Genomic DNA, 20,633 nt, shown 5'->3' on the forward strand with positions numbered 1-20,633 from the left:
TTCCATGGCCTGCATGCTTATGGGAGAAGCACTTGTTCTCTTTTTCATTTCTTAGATTCCAGAAGCCATTTCATCAAGAGCCCGGTTTTTGAAACTCGACAATCTGAGGAAGGAAATCATCAGAGTATAATAAATATTTCTGATTCTGTGTCCATAAACCTGTGCTCAGTCATGGTGAAATAATCCATTTCCACCTTTTCTTTTTGCACTTTGAGATGTGACTAAAGAGTCTTGTGGTCCCTTTTTAGCCTCAGAAGCATGTGGGGAGGATATTAATATTCCTATAGTGTAATGGTGTAGAAATTACAATGCTCATTTCTGTCAATCTAACATTGGTACCAGAATGTCACTGGAGAGTGGAGACTGACAGCTTTGTTATTCATATAAACTGCTCTCATATTCCATTCTATAATGGCAAGTGACAATCTATTTTACACGCTACATAGGCACACACATCGTGAGCACACCTGAAAATCTACATTGTAACAGTACATATGTGGATATTTAGACCACCCGCATACTAATGCAAACATAGCTACTGGCAATTCTTGCAAGCATATATATATGTATATGCAGACATAGCTACATAGGTACTGACATTTCTTTTAAGCATATATATATGTATCTTAGTAACCTGAGCTCAATCCTGACGGCTTGAGCCTTCAATAGCAGGGATCTCCTCCATTACCATAACCAAATTGTGGGGCTAACATCTTGGTCTCATCATCATCCATCTTCCAGACTACCTCGGGACAATAGCGATCTCCCATAGGAGGAGATGGCACCAGAGGACATGGGAGATTGCAGTATATTTTATCATTAGGAGTCAGAATGGCAGGTGCCTCGATCTCCTTCCATATCTGGTCCATGGAATATCCATCCATGACACTCTGGTTGCTCTTAAGTACGCTTGAGATGCAGGTGCTGCCAATATGAGTGCGCCCTCCATCCATCCTGATGATTGGCGCAGTCTCAACCAGGCAGGATTGGTATGTGATGAACGACGATGATGAGGAAGAAGGTGACATGTCCGTCGTCCTCTCCTGTGCTTTCTTCCTCATGTGTGTCCTCCAGTAGTTCTTGATCTCATTATCCGTGCGCCCTGGCAGTCTTCGTGCAATCCTAGACCACCTGCACACAGAGAGGAGTCAGTGTGTTTCACCTGTAATAGCTGAGCAAAGCTGCTTTAGTAAGGTCTTCTTCTGGATCGAACCTGTTACCCCATCGAGCATGGAGTTCAATAATAAGGTGTTCCTCTTGTGGTGACATGCGCCCATGCTTGAGGCCAGGGTGGAGGTAGTTGACCCACCGGAGGCGGCAGCTCTTGCCTGTCCTGTTGAGGCCTACATGGCCATAGATAAGGTGATGCAACATCATAGTTGGTTAGAGACTATGAGATTGCATGATGTTTGCATCTATGTGGCAAGGATTACAAAAAATGGCTACCTAATTTGAAGGTCTCCCACCCCTCAAACCTGAGACTTTGGCAACGAAATCCCAGCGGCGATCACCGAACAGGCGGACAGTGCATACCAGTTGCAGGTCCTCCTGCTCTGTCCATGGCCCCTTGCGCATCTCATCTTGCACAGTCACCATCTCTAGCGTTGTTCGCTTCTACCTTGGATGGGCTGGGAACCAGTCTTGTTGTTCTTCCTCCACTGTGTGCTTCTGGGCTCCAGTTTCAGGTTTAGATCCTTGATGAACTCCAGCCTGATGGGAAGAAGTTTGGTATGTATTAGGGAGAGGACGCCACTTTGTCTTAGTTGTGCACTGGTTTGGTGGCTCTTGCTTCTCATTTATAGGCAGGACAAGACAGCTCTTGCGGGTCTCATGATGTGGTGCATGTGATTTAGAGAGTCATCACTCAGGTTGTCCTCATATTAAAATTGTCTTCTCCTCTCTCGCTTTGTGTTATAAATTATAGAATGGAATAGTCAAGTCAAATGTACTTGTATACTGGATTCAGAATGCATCTAACTCTTATTCCTTGCATGTTTGCTCTGTGAGTTAACTCCGCTGCACTACTATGTATGCTGTAATCTATTTGGCCATTTCATGCTTTAATGGTAATTGGGTCAGGTAAGTCTTAAGATACTATAGCACACTCATGATCTCAGAAAATGGTATAGCAATTTGTGCATGTACGTTTTTGTTCAATACTTTGCGTGTGTGGGCTTATTTCACAGATATCGCTTTTGAAGTGAGGGCAAATCATGCAGTTTTGTTAGATGAAATGCAAATAAATGAAGCAAACTGTAAGGTGATGTATTTTCTTAATTGTTAGCTGAGTACGTATATGGTTATTTCGTTTGTAATTTTTTTTTAAAAAAAATCAGTAGTCAACTTCATGGACAGAGATCTACATTACATTCAGATAAATTAGCCAGAAGGCAAGACGAGCAGGGGTTTTTTTTATCTTTCTCAAAAAAGAAAATAGGGAAGTTCTATCCTTGCTTTTTTTTCTTATACTTCCATAATACATTTCCTGCTCCTGCCTTTAGCATCTTATTCTTTGGCAAATCAAATAGGAAGCTCCAAATCTGAAATAGACTGTTACCGGTGCATGCTTTCTTTCATAAGGAACTCATAATTTGTATGTAACATATACATCAGTTTAAACATGCTAGTATTATCCATTTCAATCTTTTTGTCCCTACATGATTCATATGCATTTACGAATGGATTTTGACAGACCTTTACGCAAATAGGAAAATCCGATACTGTGTTTTTGTGATGGAAGTCCAGAACTATGTTCTGATGTTGGCTGTTTCTTGCATAGCTTATCTTGGCTATTTCTTACTACTAGAGAATTGTTTTATGCTACTCTATGAGTGTGACTACTTGTTTTCTATGGACATATATTCATAGATTCACATGCCACATCTGTAGGGTCACATAGTATTCTCTGGATTCTTCTGTAGTTTATTTCCTGGTTGTGAAAAGCATTTTTCCTTTCTGTCAGCCATTATCATTGGCACAGGGGACTTTATCCCTCCTTTCTTTTCAGCCTCTAATCCGAGACACAGAAAAATATCTCGGACTATACGTACCTCCATTACAAAGGGTATGCAATTGCAGATTCTACCACCAAACACGCCATACGAGCAAGCTTTTGTGCATCTATGCGGCCTACTAGGATGAACTTTGTGGTTGATACACACTGTACTGATGCTGTTTTTCTTTCAATAGTTGATTGCAAATTTCCTTTGTCAGATTTGATTAATATAGTATTTGCTTGTACGATATGTGTTATATCTCCTACGCCGTTGTTGATTAATAAGTAACCGAGATGATGTAACAAAATGCTGGATCTTTATAGATCCCAACTGTCTCATTTACTATATACCATATCTGCTAGAGACGAAAGTTGTGAAAGGTCAGACAGGCATGTGGACAGTATGGTCCTGAGCAGTATTTTATCCGCATGGCCTAACTTCTCCATTGCGATTGAATTGGTTGCCTTTTTGTTACTGGAGGTTCCTTCAGCACAAAAATATAAATGCAATTTCTTCATGACCAGGAGCAAGCCAGGAAGGCATGGAAGCAACACTGATGTGGATGCCACCAACCTGCAATCTTGCAGCCCACTATGTGCCCTCTCGTCTCCTTTTTTATTTTTTATCTTAGGCATCTTACTTTCGGAGGATCTCAATACACGAGTTATTCTTGGTTGCTTGTACGACTGGAGCAGGATGCTCACTCTCTTAATTGCAACACTGATCAGTCATGATCAGTGTGGTGGAAATTAGTTCATGTTCTCATGCCCATTGAATGGATCACTTAAGTCAGGTCATTTTCTCAGATATGTATGTTTACACGGTTCTCCTTAGGGAACAAGGCCATAATATTTTCTGGAAGTAAATGCTTTGGCTCCTTATTGCTTTGGCTACAACATAAAAGCTCACTTAAATATTACTGCGAAGGGCAGAACTATACAAAATTTCTTTGTACCTGCACATGTTTTCCATCAAATCTTGCATTTGCCGGTCATTCTAAGACCTTGTACGATGCCAACACACTACTACAATCTAATGAAAAGTTGCATCTTACCGCTACTCTGAGCAATAGTTGTTGAAATTAAAACATTGGTTAACACGAAGAAGATGAACATCGCACTGCTACTTAAATGGGTGTGGAGGCTGTATAAGAGGGATGAGGATACCATCTGGGCAAACATCATTCGCGCCAAATATAGGAATACCAATAACCTGTGGGAGGGCTCGGGACAAGGGGAGTCCCAGTTCTGGAAGAGCTTGAACAAAATCAAACACTACTTCGCTTTGGGTGCGAAGTTTGTGGTATTAAACGGTACTAGGACAAGATTCTGGTTGGACTGGTGGTGTGGAGATGCTCCTCTCAAAGACCGCTTCCCTTTGTTGTTCTCGGTTTGCGATCTGCCGGAGGTGTCCGTGGCTCAGGCCTTGACTGAAGGGGAGGTTTCGATTAGGCTGAGACGCTCGCTGGATCACGAGGGAGTGTTGCACAGTGGAACCAACTCTGCGTACAGATGTCTCAGGTGCGGCTTAGCGAGAAGCAGGACAAGGTGGTATGACACTTAGAGGAGGCCGGGAAATACTCGGCGAAGTCCATGTATGCCAAGCTATCGCAGGGGGCGACGGTAACGCACTTTACTGACATTTGGAAGGCGGCGGTTCCCCTCAAGATTAATTTTTTTTGCTTGGCAATTGGCGCTGGACAAACTCCCTTCTGCGATTCAGATTGCCGTTAGACAGGGGCCCTCCAACGGTGCTTGCGCTCTGTGCGGCATGCTTGAGGATGCGGCGCACATTTTCTTCACCTATCCGTTAGCTGTGTTTGCGTGGAGTGTTCTTCGCCAGTTGCTAGGGCGCAATTGGGGACCTGCAAACTTTGCGCAATTTCATCACATACTCTCTAATTTGGCGGGGCGGCCGCGTAGATTACTTTGGCTGTTGTTTCTTGCACAGTCCTAGGCAACGTGGCAAGTCCGCAACAAGCTTTCTATCAAAAAGAAAGTTATTAACCATTTCTCTGGTGTTATTTTTAAATCTATGGTGTTTTTTTTTGAAATAAATCTATGGTGTTTCTGCAGCTGTGGAGTATCAACTCCAAGACTAGAAACAATGAGGGAATATGTTGGATGATCAACTCTTTGCGCGAGCTTTATTCCGCCTCGAGGGAGATCCCTCTGACCTGAAGCCATCATCGTCAAGTTCCTGCTCGGGTGCCGGTGCTACTGCCTCTCCTTGGCGGTCCCTGGTGGTCGTCTGCTAGTTTTTGTATCGTGTCGTTTGGATATTGTGCTTGTTGTTTCTCTATGCGTTGGCTAAGCTGTACGCCGCAGCAAGTGTAAAACTATGTCGAATCTCTACATGCTTTATTAATTAAAATCAGGTAGTGATGCCTTTTATCTAAAAAAGTCCATATATGAATTCTTGCAGGATGGTGAAATTCATCCTGAAGTGAGTGGCAAGTGTTCCATTGCATTTGGTAGCTGCCTTTGGTAGGATAAGATGGTGAAATGCTATCAGATTAGAATATTCATTCTTTTCGCTTGAGAAGAATGGTGAAATGTCTGTTTGGCTGTCAGTTTTAATTCTTCATTTCTTGTGGTGCACATCAGTTGCCGGGAGATAACTCTCTTCCTATGATGATGTTGACCACCACAACCACAAGATGACATATCATCTTGTTCGTTTCGAAAAAAAATGCGATGTAAGTATTCAGAGCTGTCACACCCGGACTGATTTATCTGGGAATGGTAGAAAAACCCAGGGCTTGTGACTGATGATGTGAATCTTGGCTCCCTGTGATGCACTAATCTCGGTTACGATGTCGATGCCCGCGGGGTTGATAAGAAACACCGAATTTCCACTCCTTTTATCTTGATTTTGTAGGTGACGACAGCGACGACGGTGACTGCAATGCAGATTGAGCGAAAGCGCACCCAATTCGTCTGATTTGGTCTCCACACCTCTCAAAGTTGGAGCAAAAGCAACGTCCAGTGGATGATGGAAAATTAAGGATATATGCTTTTAGCCTTCGAGGTTTAATAACACATGATGGGGTTATGGATTGATGGGACTTGGGGGCACCTGTCATGCCATAGGGCTTAGTGGATGTCATCTTATCGTCGACGTACGCCACCATTAGCGAGGAGAAGATCACCTTGTGGCCATGATCTAGACATGTGGATGGATCGATACTAGTGAATAGTAATTAAGCAGTATGATGCTGCCATTGTTGGTTCAGATGCTCATTTGGCTCGAAACGTGTGATTAGTAAGCTCATGCTGTAGTTCTTTATGATGAACAGTGGAGGAAATAGCGATAAGCTGATCATCTCTGGCTATGCTGCGTGCTTGAGCCAGCAAGCTTAGCTGTGACATCATAAGCTCCTTGAAACAGGCGCTGATCATCTCTGGCTATGCTGCGTGCTTGAGCCAGCAAGCTTAGCTGTGACATCATAAGCTCCTTGAAACAGGCTTTTGGTGTTGATATAGCATCCACACGAGCAAGGCCAAACAAGAGAACCAACCTGTGGTTGGGTCTTGGGTGGGTTAGGAGGTCAGTGGCACCCGTAGACCACCAGAGTTCAAACCTCAGATTTGACACTTTGGTGTCTCATTAAAAGGCGTTATATTTCTTCAGTGGGAGGTGATGTTTCCGTCGATAGTGAGACATCTGTGGTGACTTCGTCAATCTTAGGACCCGTCGGATGAAGTATCTTGGACTCAGTCTCTCGGAGATGCTCATAGGGGTAGGGTGTGTGTGCGTTCATAGGGGTGACTGTATGTGTGTATATCAAGAAGGAATGCTACAACGAACTTTCCCGAACTAGTCCTAGGGTTTCCCCCGATACACGTAGGGGCAAGGATAAGGGGTACACCCGACACCCTTTAGGAAGGAAGGGTGGCGCCCGAGGGATACACATCGTCGGTACCAGCAAAACCGACATGGATTTGTCCCGACCCCCACAAAACCACGCCCTTGATGTTCCATCGTGCTCCACCAAACTCGCAGCCTACCAACACGCGCCACCACGATCTTGCAATCATTAACACCATATCATTGTGGCGAACGAAGCGAAACCGCCGGAACGAGAAGAGAAAACCGAGAGTGAGGAGCGGCGAAACAACAGCCACACGGGAGAGAACAACCTCCACTGCCATTGGCGGTAACCGTCTGGACATAGCAACAGGAGAAAACCACCTGGCCCAGCCGAGCCCAAGGCAGGCTCATGAAGCTCCCGTCATTGCGCTGCAGTCGACGCACGCCGTCACCGCTCTTCCATCCGCCGAAGATGACGCAATCAAGCCTGGGCCTAGCCGGCCCAAACCTAGATGGAGTTGAAGGGCCCAGATGTAGGCAAGGAGTGCACCGCTACCGACCACTTCTCCACCCCGCAACCAAGCGGCCGCGTCATAGACGCCACACCACCCGGAGTTGTGCCATCCAGGAAGGCACACCACCATCGGCACCATTGTCGAACTAGGTACATCGCTGCCGGCACCGCGTGGGCTTTGCCTAGCGGCGACGACGGTGGGGGAGGAGGGGAAAGGGGCTGTTAAGGGAGGTTTGGATATGACCACCTGATGGTGTGTGAGACTGTGACATCATAAGATGGTAGTCTATACTTAGATACCCCTGGCTACACCCCCCCTTCTTTTGGGCTTCTGGAGCAGCTTCACGGTCCACCGTAGCACAAGCCCAAAAGAAGGGTATAGCTTCCAGACAGCTTATTTCCACCGCGAATCCCAAATCGTGAGTAAAACCAGAATTGGGCGCGGAGGTACTTCTGGCTAGTTTCCCGAGCTTCTCTGGATGAAAACGAACCGGTACCCACACCTGCCCCTCTCATTGACTGTATTTTCAAAGAATTGTCACCGCAGTGGGATAGTTTGAGAAGTGAAAAAAAACGAAAAAAGAGCAGAGAATAGTAGACTTGCCCCGCACCCCAGTCTCTCCCGATGAACCCCTAGGGTTCCTCTTGCCGCCGCCGCGCCCTCCCGCCACCCCGACGTCCACACCGCCCACACCCTCTGCAGTCGCGCCCGCCGTTGTCGCGCGCTCCCACCACCCCGACGCCCGCACCGCCGCCACCCGCTTCATGCCGCGCCCGCCATCGCTGCAACCTCGTCCTCTCGCATGAGGGCATGGCCGCTGCCGCCACATCCAGCCCCGCCGTCGGCCAGCTCCACCTCGGAATACATCCTCGAGTTCCCCTCTGCTTGCCACCTCCATTCCCTAGTCCTCCCCGAGCTCCACCTCCCACCTGCCAGCCGCATCCTCATATATGTCCTCTTGTTGTTGATGTCCATTCTCAATTTTCATTGATTTATGTAAAACGGAGAAATCGTGGTGCAAAAAGGAGGTCTCGTCTATCTACTTGCTCAGAATCACGATCTGCTACAGGCCGCTGATGAAAATGGCATAGGTTGGTTCTATGTAATGCTTGAAAATGATTTTTGGAGATTTAAGGGCAATATAGATCACATATAAAATTTAGGGATGTTACATACATTTCACAACTCAGCAGATCATACAAGCCAAATTTTCAGAAGCCAAAAAGAATAGTAAGAAGTGGCTTCTATGAGCTTTTCCCCACCACAGATTTTTTCCAAAGTTTTCCAAAAACTAGCTTTTCTAGAAGTAGAAACCCAAAAGAAGGGGCCTACATGATGTTTCTCTGCTACTGTTCTGTTGTACTATTACCAGCACTAGCTGTTCTTCTTTGGCACCTTATTATCTGACGGAGAGGACCTCCGGTGACACTTTTGATTTGTTTCTTTTCACGACACTAACTCGCATACGTGCATGTGAGCCTGGTCCCGCTCTGTTGCAATCTATTCTCCCTTTGACCCATTCCACAAATGATTGTACACTCCGTCTTGCTTCATGTCCTGTAGCCGTGCTTCTCTTGTTTTAAAACAGTGAGATCTTCATGGATTAAAGAGAGAAAGAAATCTCTGCTATCGCAATGGGTCATGTGCACCTCTCTTCGTGGCTAGTTTGTTGGATGATTACTTCGTTGGTGCTGATGGCTTTAAGCTTCGTTAGCATCCATGGTCAGCTAGACAGCCACGGTAACAAACTCAACTTCTCTCTTAATTTGTTCCCATCAGTTAACATGTCTTTGTTACTCTTTTGGTTTTGTTTTGCTTGAGAAAACACAGTATAAACGCAGACGTTCGTATACACCCGCATACACTCATCCTATGAAAACGCACACACAATCTACCCGTGTGAGCATCTCCAAAAGACCGAGCCGGTGGCACTGGCGGAGGGTAACGGAGGCCATACCGGGCTCCGGCCCAGTCTTTCCAAAGTCCAATTTCTTTAGTACTGCATATGGTCCAAGATCATAGGTCCATCCGGCCAGGACTGTGATGGATCGATTCTTTCGTCCTCGTACTCTCCTAGTCCTAGCTACTGCTTGTATATGGTTGTGTTCCTCTCGCTCAGCTCCTCCTAGCTACCGCTTGTATATGGTTGTGTTCCTCTCGCTCAGCTCCTCCTAGCTACCGCTTGTATATGGTTGTGTTCCTCTCGCTCAGCTCCACTTCTCTCGTCCCAAAAAATTTCTTTTCTTGTCTTCTTTCCTCTAGTCCTTATGGACTAGCTGTCTAACTCTATGTTTTCTCTCACTAGTCAAATCAAGTTCAAACGAAAGCAAACTGCAACTGCAGCTGCCGAAGGTGCTTATGAAGAGAACCATTGGCATCGCAATTCTATGTTAATTCGTTTTTCTTTTCTGCAAGAATTGCATGTTTTTTTGGCTTTATAGGAAATTGGCCCTCCCTGTGTTTTGTGCCACGCTCCACCACTGGCCGGTGGATCGGATCTTGAAATTGACAAAATCACTACAAACGTCTCGCTATCGACGGAAAAGTCGCCTCTCACTGAGAGAATATTCCGTATTTGCGCCCAAGTTTCCACACATACATTTTCTACCTTGACAAAACAAACAAGGAACAAACAAATATACGAAGATTATAAACTAGGCGGACATGAAAATCTAGCTAATAATGATGGCCAAATAACCCATCCGATTCATATTACTTAACACTAATATAGATGTATCTAAATATATTTTAATTGTAGATACATCTATTTTAGTGGTAAATAATATAGGTCGGAGGGAGTAAAAAAAATTTAAAAAATGATGGCCAGATATACTCACTTAGATGTTATGGATCGATTTTTGTTCCTTGAAAAATGTAGGTGGCATTTTCAGATCTTTGAAATGATAACAGAAATATCAATGATCGCTTAAACAGAGTCATGACGTGAACTACATCTATCAAATGACACCAATCCTAAAGCATCACCAAGCGCATCTCCCCCGAACTCGCCACCGGCGGTGGTTCCCCACCTCCGCCGCTCCCACTTGTGCCGGTGGAGAGAGTTCCCGACGGTGCGTGCGCCGTACCCTTCAGTGCTGGCCGAGAAGCTAGCGGCCCCGAGGAGAAAACCTCGATGGCCGCCGTCACTCTGCTTGCTGTCAATCTGGGTCTCCGCGCAGGATGTTCCGACGGTGGCGAGATGCTCGAGAGCCACGCCGGCCTCCGCGCCATGAAGACGCTTCCGCCGCGCACCGGAGGGAGCGCCGCCAACCATGTGCCCTGCGCGCCATGACGCATACTTCTTTGCCATGGTCCGTCCCCTATCCTCACCCCTTTTTCCTATAGAGGGCGAGCAAATCTGAAAGAACTAACGACGCCAATTTCGGGCTTCCGATGGATGCATGTCTCGATTCTTTCCGTTTGATAGCTACATATCAGTGAATTGGGTACATCAGATTTGAGTTTAGGGGGGACAAGGCAGCATCATCGATTGTTTCCCCACATGGATGAAGAAAATAAATGCAACAGTGATTATACTTGCACACCATGGGCAGACTGCATTTGTATTCTATTTAAGTATGTCTAGGATGAACCAAGATCACTAGATCAGTGCTCGGTACTGCCGGTATCTAGGTCTTTGCAAACCATTTGAGCTTGACAATTTTAAGCGGCCAGTGTTTGTCTTAGTTTGTTCCAACTTCCTAGCCTTTTAGAGCATCTCCAATAGAGTCTAAATTTTCAGTCCCTAAAAGACATCTAGGAAGAGGAGAGAGAAGAATCTTGAAATGAAAAAAAAGTTGATCTCTAGCAGAGTACCTCAAATGGATCCCTAAATCCAGTTTGTGCTATTTAAACATTGAGAACATATGATTGAACAACTTTGCACACATAACTGAAACAAATACCATCATCACATGAACACGGTCACAATGAGAACTGAGTGCTAGCTCAGTGGCAAGGTTTGCCAGTGCGTAGCCAGCCTACCTGGGTTCGAGTCCCAAGGGTACAGAATTAAACGGGGTGTTATCTAGCGCGTAGAAATCCGCTGCTGGAGAGGTCTCATCATCTATCTTACAACGAATAGCCAAGGGAGGGAATCTTCCCCTGTTGGTCAACGTTTGAACATGGTCACACAATTTAAATTGAAGGGCATAGTTCAACATCACAAACCGAGTATTGCATAGTTCAAATACTATAATTTAACGAAACAAAAGTGCATAGTTTGAATGAAACCAAATCAACATGTCCAAGCAACCGAGCCATCGTTATCCTCGTTGTCTTCAATGGTACCATCATCACCACCGCCGGCACCATCTTCATGTGCACCACCATCACCATAGCCGCCACTCATGCCAACATCATCACCGTGGACACCAGAACCACCACCATCTCCCCACCACCAAAGCCGGCAGCACCACCATCACCATATGTATAGCCACCGCCGAATGCACCACTGATGCCCATGAATCCTCCCATTGTCTTCGATGGTAGCACTTTATCACGCATGTACTCGAACTCTTGGAGTATTGTTTTTCCTTTTGATCAAACACGGTTGGATTCATGAACATGAGCTTTTGGTCTTGATTTTCTTGCTTTTTCTTCAACATCCTCTCATGAGTGGCAATCTGGCGCTCTCGTCCATCACGACTCAACGTTCAGACATGGCCGCCCTACACTCCTTGGAGGCAACTCGGCGCTCTTCCGTTTCATTAAGCGCCATCCGTCATAGCTTTGTGTTCTTCTCCGCCGCAAGAACCTTCCTTGTTGACACCAAATTTTCATCCTTGTATACCTCCTTTCTTCAACTAGTCATTATCCGCCTTTCTCCCCAGTGGCCCCTTCTTGGTGGTTGGAGTAGTGCTTCTTTTACCATCATCGTTGTCATCAGTATCATCGGAGTAAAGTGCCACATTGCCAACCATTGGACAGCACGCGTTGCTAGACTTACTCTTTTTAATACTAAAAGTATCATCACCCCTAGCCTTCCACTTCTTGGCATACTCCAATTTTTTCCAGCAATGGCGCAAAACAAATGGTCTTCCTAAATTGCCACCCTTGCGCTTGGTCATTTTCCTATAATATTGTTGAGAGAGTAGGAGCTACAATAAGAAAGAATGAAACAAACAAATTTAGAATGCAAAAAAAAAGTGCAATGCAAGACAATTAGACAAGTGCACATGCCTAGAACACAAGTTTTACCTTACCTTGGTCATTTTCCCCACTTGGATTGAGACATTGGACTCATTCTCATTTTGCGGACCATTTTGTGCATAGCTCCGAAATTATGTGCGACCTATGTGAGAGTGAGTTTTCATTCCGGTTTTCTCCACTCTTGTTCTTGTGAAAATGTTCATGGATACGTGACCAATATGTAGAGCCGTTTTGTTCTACTCCACATATAGTATCTAGGCAAATGGCCTCCCATGCAGGCGTGCCCAACATATAGCCTCATCCTCATTGCTCGTATAATTTTCTTGTCTTTGTTTGCTACTTGCTCTCGCCGGTTGAACAAATCCTCTCCCTTTTTTTATCACCACCATTGGCATCGACATCATCATCGGCGTCAGCACCACCCTCGCCACCAATATCACCACCCTCGGCACCAATGAATGGTCCATGGTGCTCAATAGAAAACTATCGTTGTTCAACTTTAAAATATGTATAATGTAGACAAAAAAAATACAATTTCACCTCGGTTAATGCACATGAATTCCATATAACATCAATATCTAAACTAACACATATGTGCTATTTGAAAATAGTACAAAAAAAGGGGGAAACATTGATTTTTACCTCGCCGGCATTGAACATGTTGCACATGTCAAGATTGGTGTCGGCCTGGGCTGATGGGGACCATATCCCCAATGGCAGAGAGGTGTGTTGGAAATGGAAGGAGACAGCTGGCCGGTGCTCCTGTGCGGCCGGTTGCCCTCTTCTGCCTCCTTTTCTTTCCTTCAGCTGGGGCGGGAAATTTCTGCGGGGGCGGTTGGGCTTCCTGCTGGAGCAACAAAATTGTGAGTTTTTCTTTTAGGAGTTGGCGGTTTTTAGGCTTTGGGAGGCAATTTAAGGACTCTAGTGGAGATGCTCTTAATAGACTCCACTGCACAGTGTTGCTTCTCTTCTTTTTTTTTTACGAAAAAACAGACTGGCCTGCTTTTTATTGATTTTTTTTAAAAAAAGGTACAAGATGTGCAATGCGTGACACGCCCAAAATCAGCTTACAATAACAAGTTAAAGAGAAAAAAAACTGAACTGTAAGATCTGGGGATTTTCTCCAGCCACCGATAGAAACTGAAGTGTGTACTTAATTTGGCTCTCTTGGTCTCCGTAAGAGGTCATTTGCCCGCACACGGCCAGCGTACCTGGTCCAACTCTGCCATAGCTAGAGTACCCGCAGGGGCCTGTAGGTCTGGTATTCCCAACCCACCATACTCCAGGGGTCTGCAAATTGCTGCCCAACGAACCAAACACCGGCCTCTCCTTGCGATCTCATCATTGTTCCACAAGAAGCCCCTGCGAAGATCGATCGCTTTTATAAGCCAGATTGGTGGGTCAAACAGGCATAGCTGAGAGCAAATGCTTGAGGAACAGCAGCCTGGCATCCAGCGAGAAAAAACCTTGTTCCAACCCTTAACCCTGCCAGCGAGCTTGTCAAGTGCGGGTTGCAGATCCACCTCTCTTAGTCTTCGGTCAGAGAGAGGCATGCCTAGATAGGTGCAGGGAATTCCTGAAGATGGCACTGGAATGCCATCGATAATGCCTCTGTGTCAATTAGCTGGCACTGAATTGGAATCATGGAGCTTTAGGCAAAGTTCATGTTGCTGCTCTTCTGTCCGAGCAGCACACGTGTTTGTCGAAAAATGAGTTTGACTGCTACTTTTGTAGCTGGTCATATTTCTTCCTCGCTGAGAGCACAAACACAGAATTTGGAGAGAAAAATCCATTCATTCAGTTAAAAAATCATACCAATGTTTTCCCTATGAAAACCATATTGTGCCACACTACCACTGTTTCAGCCTTTCAGACATGCTGAGTTTTTTGTACTTGTGGCAAGGCTATGATCTTTGTGTTAGGGTCTGAGAAGTTGTAAGTTGTAACACAGCTACATTATTTGTTCATATGTTGTGCATGTTCTTTTTGCAGGTTTCATAAGCATCGACTGTGGATATACCACAAACCCTAAGTACACAGATCCCAAGACAGGTATAACATATGTAAGAGATGAGGGTTTCATTGATGCAGGACTAAACCACCCCGTTGACAAAGGGAATTTGCAAGGCGACCTCGAAGACCGATACCTTAACCTTCGCTACTTTCCCAGTGGAGAACGCAACTGCTACACGTTGCGGTTCGTAATACCCGGTGGCAAGTACCTTGTTAGGGCTGCATTTGGCTATGGTGATTATGACAAACTAAACAGTCTTCCTACCTTTGATATCTATTTTGGGGTCAACTACTGGACGACAGTAACGATTGTTAATTCGAGTAGAGCATATCTGTTTGAAATAATTGCTGTGGCCCCTGCCGAATTTGTGCAAATTTGCTTGGTGAACATAGAATCGGGAACTCCTTTCATCTCAGGGCTTGACTTGAGGTCACTCAGATCAGATCTTTATCAGGAGGCTAATGTGACACAATCCCTGGTTTTGCTCAGTTATTTCCGTGACACGGTTGGTTTTGGGCCCAATCGCTACCACTTCGGAACGAACGGTCAGCCTACTAGGTGAGCTGACGAATAAATATTAATTTGATTACGTAATGTTTCTTTAGCTCTTGAGTTTAATCAAATTAATCCTGCTCAATGTTTATATGCAATTATAGGTTTCCAGATGATCCTTATGACCGTGTGTGGCAGAGGTATGAAAACGTTCCCAGCTGGACAGACCTACCCAACAAATCTAATGGGACAATCCAGAACTATCCAAATGACACTTACGATGCACCATCTGCAGTGATGAGTAGTGCATCCACTCCAGTTAACGCCTCAAGGATGGATCTATCATGGAGCTCGGATTCATCCATGAGTGTTGGTGCTGACCCCAACTACTTTCTTGTACTCTACTTTGCTGAACTGAACACCTTGCCAGGGTTAAGGCAATTTGATGTTTATGTGGATAACTACCAAATAGCCTCTGCATTCAGCCCAAAATACATGCTGGCTACTGTTCTCTCGGAGTTTGTGCAAGGCTCAACCGAGCATATTCATAACATCTCGCTTGTGGCCACGTCAAACTCGGCGCTTCCGCCTCTCATCAGCGCGATGGAGATATACATAGTGCAGCCAGTGAATGAATCTATGACTTATGCTTCAGATGGTATTGTGCTTAAACAAGCCATTATTATGTGCTATTAAGCTGTCTAACATGGTCATGTAGGGAAAAAAGTTAATGTGGTACTTGATTTTAATGCATGCCATCCTAGCGTAATTTACCAAAGGTTGAAGTTGATGCTTGATTTATAATTCTACTTTTAGCTGTAGGATTTTGTCCAATTCCATTATTTCTTCAGTTTGTCTCATCCATGCTTCTGTAATTTTACATGGCATTAATGTTTCGGGCATCTGTCAACGTCATTGATAGCCATTGTGTGTGGCAAATAGTTTAGTCTGGCAGGGTTAGTTATTTTCGCAAAAGGGGCATGTGCACTGACCATCAATTATAGAAGAAAAATAGTTACTCATCAAGTCTTTGACTAAACCTGTGTGTATCCTCCGCTGACATTTGGTATCTTCAGTCGACAGCATGATGACCATCCAGACGGAGTTCTCTGTTAAAAGAAATTGGGTTGGTGATCCATGTGTGCCTAAATCTTTTGCATGGAATGGCTTGAATTGCAGCTATATTCCCAGAAGTCCTCCAAGAATAATAGGCTTGTGAGTATTGACTTAACAGAATCGCTGTAAATTTGTGTTTTTTTTTAATGTTAGTTACCTCAGAAGGTAGATGAAAAGTAGGTCTAACTTATGGTGGTGATTGTTTGTTTTCTTTGCAGAAACATGTCATCCAGTGGATTGGTCGGTGAAATTGATTTATTTGGTCGCTTAGATTATCAACTCCTGTACGTTCAGTAGTGTACAATTTCAGACTTCCTCAGAGTACAGAAATAGCTCTCATGTTCATAGCTGGTCTGTGAGCTGTAGCGCTTGCAGATTTAAACATGCGCAGCCATTAGCCGGCTCATGGCTTTCTCTAGAAGTAAATTTCAGTAAAAAATTACATTTTGAAAACTAAGAGTCATACTTGTAAAAATATCATTATACCATTTTAAAATTTCATTATCAAACTGTATTGATATGAAGGGCGGTTGGTAGAGTATGTCCACTTGTGTCCTGGAGGTCTTGGGCTTGAATCAGACTCCTTGCACAATAAAAAACAAGGGAAATGCTGCCTATAAATACCCTTCCCAAGATCCCACAATATGTGGGAGCTTTAAACACTGGGTACGTCCTTTTTTTAAGCTGTATTGGTCTTACCTTTCTGAAAGTAGTAACCATGCAAAATCTCGCGTTCGGCACATTTTGTTCTTGGGTTAAAATATCTAGCTCCAAAGGTTTGACTGGTAAACTGTGGATATTTATTAGACTATATTTTGATTTTTTTTATATGAGTATATCATGTTACTTTGCATTTCTATCTCACAATAGCCTGTCGGGATCAATACCTTATTCTCGGGGTGATCAAATTACACTTAAATTTCTGTATGTGTGCCTGCCAGTGCGACTTCTTTGCAAACTTTATACCATATTCCAAAAAATTTAAGTACTTTACATTTCCAGGGATCTATCGCACAACAATCTGTCAGGATCAATACCTGATTGGGGTCAAGGGTCACCATTTACATTTCTGTATGTATTCCTGCCAATGCGACATCTTTTTTGCATGCCTTATAGAACATAACCCTGCGAATCTTTAGTTTCTTCATCTCAAATAGGGATGTTTTGACTTTTGAGTATCATGCTACTTTACATTTTCCAGGGATCTATCTCACAATAATCTATCCGGATCAATACCTTCTATGAGTCTAGATCCAACATTTGCATTTATGTATGTATTCCTGCCAATGCAACTTCTTTTTTAATGCTTTATAACACATAACCCTTTGAATCTTTAGTTTCTTCATCTCAAATAGGGATTTTTCGAGCAACAACCTCAGTGGACCTATTCCTTGTAATCTTCTAGTACAATCTCAGGGAGGGTCATTGACACTAAGGTTTGCACCTGGTTTCTGTGTATCTTTTGTAACACATCTCTGAATTACTGAATAGAACCATTGTTTGTTCACCAAACTATTTGAATAATACTTACAGTAAGTTAATATACAATACGAGTGGACGGACTGTTTTGACAAAAGAGGCAATTTTATTAGCTTAGCTCCCAACAGTACGCTGCAATCTTTCACCTATTAGCGTTCCTTTTGTAGGGTCGATGACAACCCAAATCTTCGTGGAGATAAAATCTGCAATAATGGCCTAGAAAACAAGAACTTCAAACTTCTGCTCGAGATTGTGCTTCCAGTAGTTGCTGCAATAGTTCTACTGTTTGTGGCTGTACTTGTGCTTGTCGTGTTGCCCAGAAGTAAGAAAAGACCAGGTAACTAAATTTACAGTTCGTCATGATCGGTGGTATTGCTAAGAAAATTCAGAATTCTTGCTTGGCCTTCTACCAGCATGTGTGCTATAATATTGTTAGTGCTTATGCTGCGTCCAGATGTGGCTCATTCATCTAACCCATTAGAGAACCGGAGGTTCAGTTACAAAGAACTCAAGCGCATCACGAATAACTTCAGAACTGTGGTTGGGAAGGGTGGTTTTGGACCTGTCTATCTTGGCAGTTTGGAAAATGGAACTCATGTTGCTGTCAAGATGAGATCAGAGACATCTTCTCAAGGGAATACCGAGTTTCTGGCTGAGGTACATGTGCATTAGTCATTCAGTCCAACAAACTTTTTTTGCTGAGGATGGTCAGCAAAAAAAATAAGTCTCTCCTAGAAGTTGGTTATCAACTTCTCATTTTGTTCTAGGATTTTTCTTTTTTGTGGGCCATTTGTGGCATGCAGGAAGAGCCCGAGCTGCTGCAGCAGGTTTTGAAAAGGAATCGATCGTGATTTGGAACCTGTTCTTTACATGAACCCTCTTAACTAATATTTTCTTATTTATACCTGTTCTAATGTTTTATTTTTTCTGTTCTGCCTCGGTTATTCCATCTAGCGGAACCATTCATTCCTTTTTATGAAAGAAAGATAAGGGACAGAATCTTACAAATTAGTGTGTCTCTGTGCTACTTAATGCATATCATATACATATTTCAGACTCTTGAATTATCATATACATATTTCAGGCTCAGCATCTGGCCAGGGTTCATCACAAGAATTTGGTATCATTAATTGGCTATTGCAAGGATAATAAACATCTAAGCCTTGTATATGAGTACATGGAGGGGGGAAACCTACAGGACCGGCTGACAGGTTGGTAGACTTTGTCCCATCCCATGCTACATGAGTGTGAAATTAAGGTCAACATAGTTGCGGAGTATGTTCCGCTCAAGTAAATCTCAGCTACTCCAAATTCACTGTGTTTTCTGGTAAATGCCACGACCTTGATCTCAGTCCTCGCGTCACGCACAGGCAGCGGGATCTAGTCCTCGATAAACCAGAGATGATACAGAGTTGCGCCGAAGCGAGAGAGGAGGAAGAATGAGAGGATTAGGGATTATCCAGTACAATGTTCATCGATGCCTCTCTAACCCTTGCCTAGCTCTGTAAGTACCGGTGTGTTGTCTCCCTTGGCTTGGGTCGTCGAGTCGCTGGGCTGACGGCCCAAGGCCCGCCTGATGTCACGCTTGCGGCGTCTTCGTGGGCCTGGTATCGTAGCAGTAAACAACGGACAGGTGTTCAGGATATGCCACTCCTTGCCTCACTAGCATCTGGTCCTGGGTCCATAAGTAACATGTACTGAAGAAGTGCATAAATCTGATAGTTTACTGACATTCTTCTGGGAACAATCCAGAGTCCTAAGATAGGAGAAACGCAACATTTATACTTCAGCTTATATGAGCAGACTTGCAATATGTAATAGACAGTTAGATACTGCTCGCATACTGGCCTCTTCCACCAACAAGCAAATGATTTACCTAATGCTAGCTTATTGGTTTCTTAACATCAAGTTAATTTGGTTTCCTGCACACAGTAGTCATCAGTTCAAAAGCTAAGCATACTTGAACTGAGTGTGGTCTGGTACTGCATCTAGTTACCAACGCAATTCTTTTAGTATAACGGGATACCCTTCTTTTTTCGGTTCACAGGTCAAGAACCTCTTAATTGGCTGCAGCGCCTTAAGATCGCACTGGACTCTGCCTACGGTATGCTGGAAATTTGGGTTCTATATCCTAACATTTCTGTTTGATACTTCAAATATTCGAGTTGTTATCATGCATATAGCTGTTATATATCTGTGCATTCCAACTTAAAAAATATCTATGCAGTGCATGTAGGACTGGAGTACCTGCACAAATCCTGCAGCCCGCCATTGATCCACAGAGATGTGAAAACTGGAAACATCCTCCTTACAGCAAATCTTGAGGCAAAGTTATCAGATTTTGGGCTGACAAGGGCATTCAGCAGCGAAACGATGACACACACGACCACCCAACCTGCTGGTACCCTTGGATACCTGGATCCAGAGTACGCGTTCTTACCCTATTTCCCACATTTCCGTTAGAATAAACTGAGTTCTAAGGAGTGATATAAGAGTTGACCCTGAGCAGGTACTATGCCACCTATCATCTGAGCGAGAAGAGTGATGTGTACAGCTTTGGTGTCGTTCTCCTGGTGCTCATCACAGGCCAGCCGGCGATTATCAATATCAGCGACACAGAGAGAACCAATGTTCCGCTTTGGGCGCGCCGCATGCTCTCTGAAGGCGACATCGACAGCGTGACCGACCCGACGATAAGAGAAGACTGCGACATCAACTCGGTGTGGAAGGTGGTGGAGGTAGCCCTGCAGTGCACGGAGCGCGAGGTGCGGGACCGGCCAACAATGGGAGAGGTCGTGGAGGGGATCGGCGAGAGCTTGCAGCTGGAGACCTTGTCGCGCTCCATGAGGTGCAGCTCCATCAGGACAGGCAGCTCGGCGTTTGCTGACAGCGAGCCTGGTGGTACGCTTGAGGCGGCAGAACTGGTCGGAGAAACATCGGCGCGGTGACATGAAGCCATGGAGGGATTCGATTACACCGGTTCGTTTCATTTACTTGGGGGTCTGAATTATTCCATTATATAGAAATTTGCACTTGAATTGTTGTGCTTGCCTTGGC

At 44.4% G+C, this 20,633-nt stretch overlaps 3 protein-coding genes across 5 annotated transcripts; 2 read left to right on the forward strand and 1 right to left on the reverse strand.

Annotated features, from left to right (window-relative positions):
- Positions 1 to 357: 357 nt before the first annotated feature.
- On the reverse strand, positions 358 to 1,751 carry LOC124699113 (myb-related protein MYBAS1-like). 2 transcript variants are annotated; one of them, XM_047231471.1, is made up of 3 exons: positions 1,534 to 1,751; positions 1,214 to 1,343; positions 358 to 1,131 (listed from the first exon to the last, which is right to left on the reverse strand). In XM_047231471.1, exons 1-3 carry the CDS (start codon positions 1,559 to 1,561, stop codon positions 663 to 665), a joined length of 627 nt encoding a protein of 208 aa, XP_047087427.1. In that variant the 5' UTR covers positions 1,562 to 1,751; the 3' UTR covers positions 358 to 662. The 2 variants fall into 2 exon arrangements, with proteins under 2 accessions (XP_047087427.1, XP_047087426.1); XM_047231470.1 differs by having other exon boundaries at positions 1,476 to 1,751.
- Positions 1,752 to 14,350: 12,599 nt separating this feature from the next.
- LOC124696185 (probable LRR receptor-like serine/threonine-protein kinase At1g05700) lies at positions 14,351 to 17,338 on the forward strand (the record flags this gene model as incomplete). Its single annotated transcript, XM_047228947.1, has 7 exons — positions 14,351 to 14,357; positions 14,468 to 15,047; positions 15,146 to 15,639; positions 16,058 to 16,196; positions 16,316 to 16,381; positions 17,100 to 17,168; positions 17,299 to 17,338. Coding segments are annotated over exons 1-7 (1,395 nt in total), but the record flags the coding sequence as incomplete, so codon positions are not given.
- Positions 17,225 to 20,562, forward strand: LOC124703139 (senescence-induced receptor-like serine/threonine-protein kinase). Of its 2 annotated transcripts, none has more exons than XM_047235353.1 (8): positions 17,225 to 17,367; positions 17,453 to 17,533; positions 17,744 to 17,913; positions 18,013 to 18,233; positions 18,661 to 18,787; positions 19,624 to 19,680; positions 19,813 to 20,002; positions 20,086 to 20,562. In XM_047235353.1, exons 1-8 carry the CDS (start codon positions 17,339 to 17,341, stop codon positions 20,522 to 20,524), a joined length of 1,314 nt encoding a protein of 437 aa, XP_047091309.1. In that variant the 5' UTR covers positions 17,225 to 17,338; the 3' UTR covers positions 20,525 to 20,562. The 2 variants fall into 2 exon arrangements, with proteins under 2 accessions (XP_047091309.1, XP_047091310.1); XM_047235354.1 differs by having other exon boundaries at positions 18,031 to 18,233.
- The last annotated feature ends 71 nt before the right edge of the window (positions 20,563 to 20,633 follow it).

This window comes from Lolium rigidum, chromosome 3 (genome assembly GCF_022539505.1).
Source record: "Lolium rigidum isolate FL_2022 chromosome 3, APGP_CSIRO_Lrig_0.1, whole genome shotgun sequence".
Lineage (NCBI taxonomy): Eukaryota > Viridiplantae > Streptophyta > Magnoliopsida > Poales > Poaceae > Lolium > Lolium rigidum.